Source organism: Penaeus monodon, chromosome 36, assembly GCF_015228065.2.
Source record: "Penaeus monodon isolate SGIC_2016 chromosome 36, NSTDA_Pmon_1, whole genome shotgun sequence".
Taxonomy (NCBI): Eukaryota; Metazoa; Arthropoda; class Malacostraca; order Decapoda; family Penaeidae; genus Penaeus; species Penaeus monodon.
In genome coordinates this window covers 27,013,082-27,015,581 of record NC_051421.1, presented here as the reverse complement: position 1 = coordinate 27,015,581, position 2,500 = coordinate 27,013,082, and the positions used below count along the sequence as shown (strand labels likewise).

The 2,500-nt window shown below is 36.5% G+C and overlaps 1 protein-coding gene across 1 annotated transcript in view; it reads left to right on the top strand.

Moving 5' to 3' along the window:
* Nucleotides 1-1,204, top strand: part of LOC119595415 (extensin-like) — a 31,441-nt gene extending 30,237 nt beyond the window's left edge. Inside the window, 2 exon segments of the mRNA XM_037944504.1 lie at nt 1; nt 4-1,204. The exon segment at nt 1 is cut by the window's left edge and continues 241 nt beyond it. Coding sequence (XP_037800432.1) covers nt 1; nt 4-276 — 274 coding nt within the window. The 3' untranslated portion in view covers nt 277-1,204.
* The last annotated feature ends 1,296 nt before the right edge of the window (nt 1,205-2,500 follow it).

The window sequence follows — 2,500 nt, the reverse complement described above, 5'->3', positions numbered from 1 at the left end:
CCCCTGAGCCACGCCAGCAACATCCCCAAGGAGATCATGTCCCCGCCCGAGCCCATCGCCCACATCACGAGGATGCCGCCCATCGCCGGGACTCAGATCCCCAGCTTCCCGCCCCCGCCCCCGCCCCGATTCCACCCCGAGGGGCGCTCCTCCAGCGTCAGCGAGATCAACCCCGACGCGGAGATGGTCGTTGAGGGCCCCGCCTCCCAGGGCCCCCCCTCCTCCTCCAAGGGCCCCGGCGAGCCACGCAAACATCACCTCCTTATCCTTAACTAAATCAGCGTCCTAGAGTGTGTGCGTGTGCGTGTGTGTTTGCCTCTGTGTAGTAATAAAAAGGTCAGGCTAATTCGCACAAAAGTGAACTAATTACAAGACTCGAGTGAGTCTCTAATCTCCACAAAACTTCATGATTAATCAGCTGGTTTGACCAAAATGAACGTTGGTTACGATACGCCGAGGGACTCAGATAACGGCGGACGCGCTCGGGTTTTCCTCCGCCGTCTCTGGCTAAACACAGGCACACACACACACACACACACGCACACATACACGCACACATGCATACGGTACACAAGCAGACACGTACACATGTACACTCAAAACACATACGCACATATATACACATAACCCCTCCCTTTCTCTCCTCTTATCAATACTACTTTTAAGTGTATCGACTGTATTACGTTGTATAAAATTTCCTGAAGAGAGAAAATGAGTAAATTACCATTTCCTTCCAAGTAGTTAACAAACAATCTAAGTCATCTAGTATTACCTGGCGGCGTCTGAGGCGAGAACGGCAGTCCAGACCACGCCCCTCGGCCCCGCCCTTCGCAAATACCCCGCCCACTGCTCTTACAAACCCCTTTCTCCTTTTCTCTCTTTTTTTATCACACCTAAAGCAAAGATCTCGATTAGAACTGCTACCTGAAAAAAAAGAAACTGTCAACCAAAGATAGTATAAACAAAAACGACAAAGAGAGAAAAGGAGAGAGGGGAAAGGGAGAGAGAGAAAGAGGGGAGACAGAAGAGAAGAAGAGGAGAGAGGGGAGGTGTGTGGCTGCCGTTCTCATGTTGTTAGTCTGACCCCTAACTCTCTCTTGTTAGGCATTGTTATCAAAATTATCTACTAAAGGTTTTGTAATACAATCATAATGTGATCATTCCTATGTGACCTTTTTACTGTACAATAAAAGTGGAAAAATACTGTTTTGTTTTGATTTCATCGTAAAGAAAAAAAAAAAAAAAACAATGCTGATAGTTTTCACAGGAATAATAATCAAAATTATCAGGATAATCAAAATGAACATTACAAAATATAAATATTCTTATAAAGAATGAGGATAAAATGATGATTGCGACTATGATAATGACGATAATAACAGCAGTAATAATAATAATAATGATAATAATGATAATAACAATAATAATAATAATAATAATAATAATAATAAAAATAATAATAATAATGATGATGATGATGATGATAATAATAATGATAATAGTAGTAGTAGTAGTAGTAGTAATAACAATAATAATAATAATAATAATAATAATAATAATAATGATGATGATGATGATGATAATAATGATAATAGTAGTAGTAGTAGTTGCGTATTAGCTGGACAGAGAAGAAGACGAATGATGAAGTGCTGAGAAAAATAAATTGTAAAGACCGGCTGTTGGACATCTTGAACAGGAGGAAATTAAAGTTTATTGGTCATGTGATGAGAAGTAAAAGTATTGAGAAAGACTTGCTGACAGGGATGGTGATAGGAAACAGAGGAAGAGGCAAACCGAAGACAAGACTGAGCGACAACATCAAAGATATTTGCGGGCTGTCGATGGTACAAGTGGAAAGAAAAGCGTAAGATCGAGTTTAGTGGCGAAGGATGGTGGAGAGGTCCACGGCTGCTCAAACATGAGCATACCGTTATTGATGATGAGTAGTAGTAGTAGTAGTAGTAGTAGTAGTAGTAGCAGTAGTAGTAGTAGTAGTAGTAGTAATAATAATAATAATAATAATAATAATAATAATAATAATAATAATAATATTAATAAAAAAAACACAACAACAACATCAACAACAACAGCAACAACAACAACAATAATAATGATAATAATAACAATAATTAATAATAATAATAATAATAATAATAATAATAATAATAATAATAATAATAATAATAATAATAATAATAATAATAATAATAATAATAATAATGATAATAATAATAATAATAATAATAATAATAATAATAATAATAATAATAATAACACTGACAAGAACAACAACAACAATAATAATAATCATGCTACTACTATTACTAGTAATGATAAAAATAACATTAACGAATATAACAGATGAATAACAATAACATTAGCGGTAGAAGTAATGGCGATTACGATAGGAAAATGGTAGAAATAATCATGATGATAATAATAATGATATGCATTAATACAACAATAATGATAACAGCACAGCTAGCACGACTGCTGATGA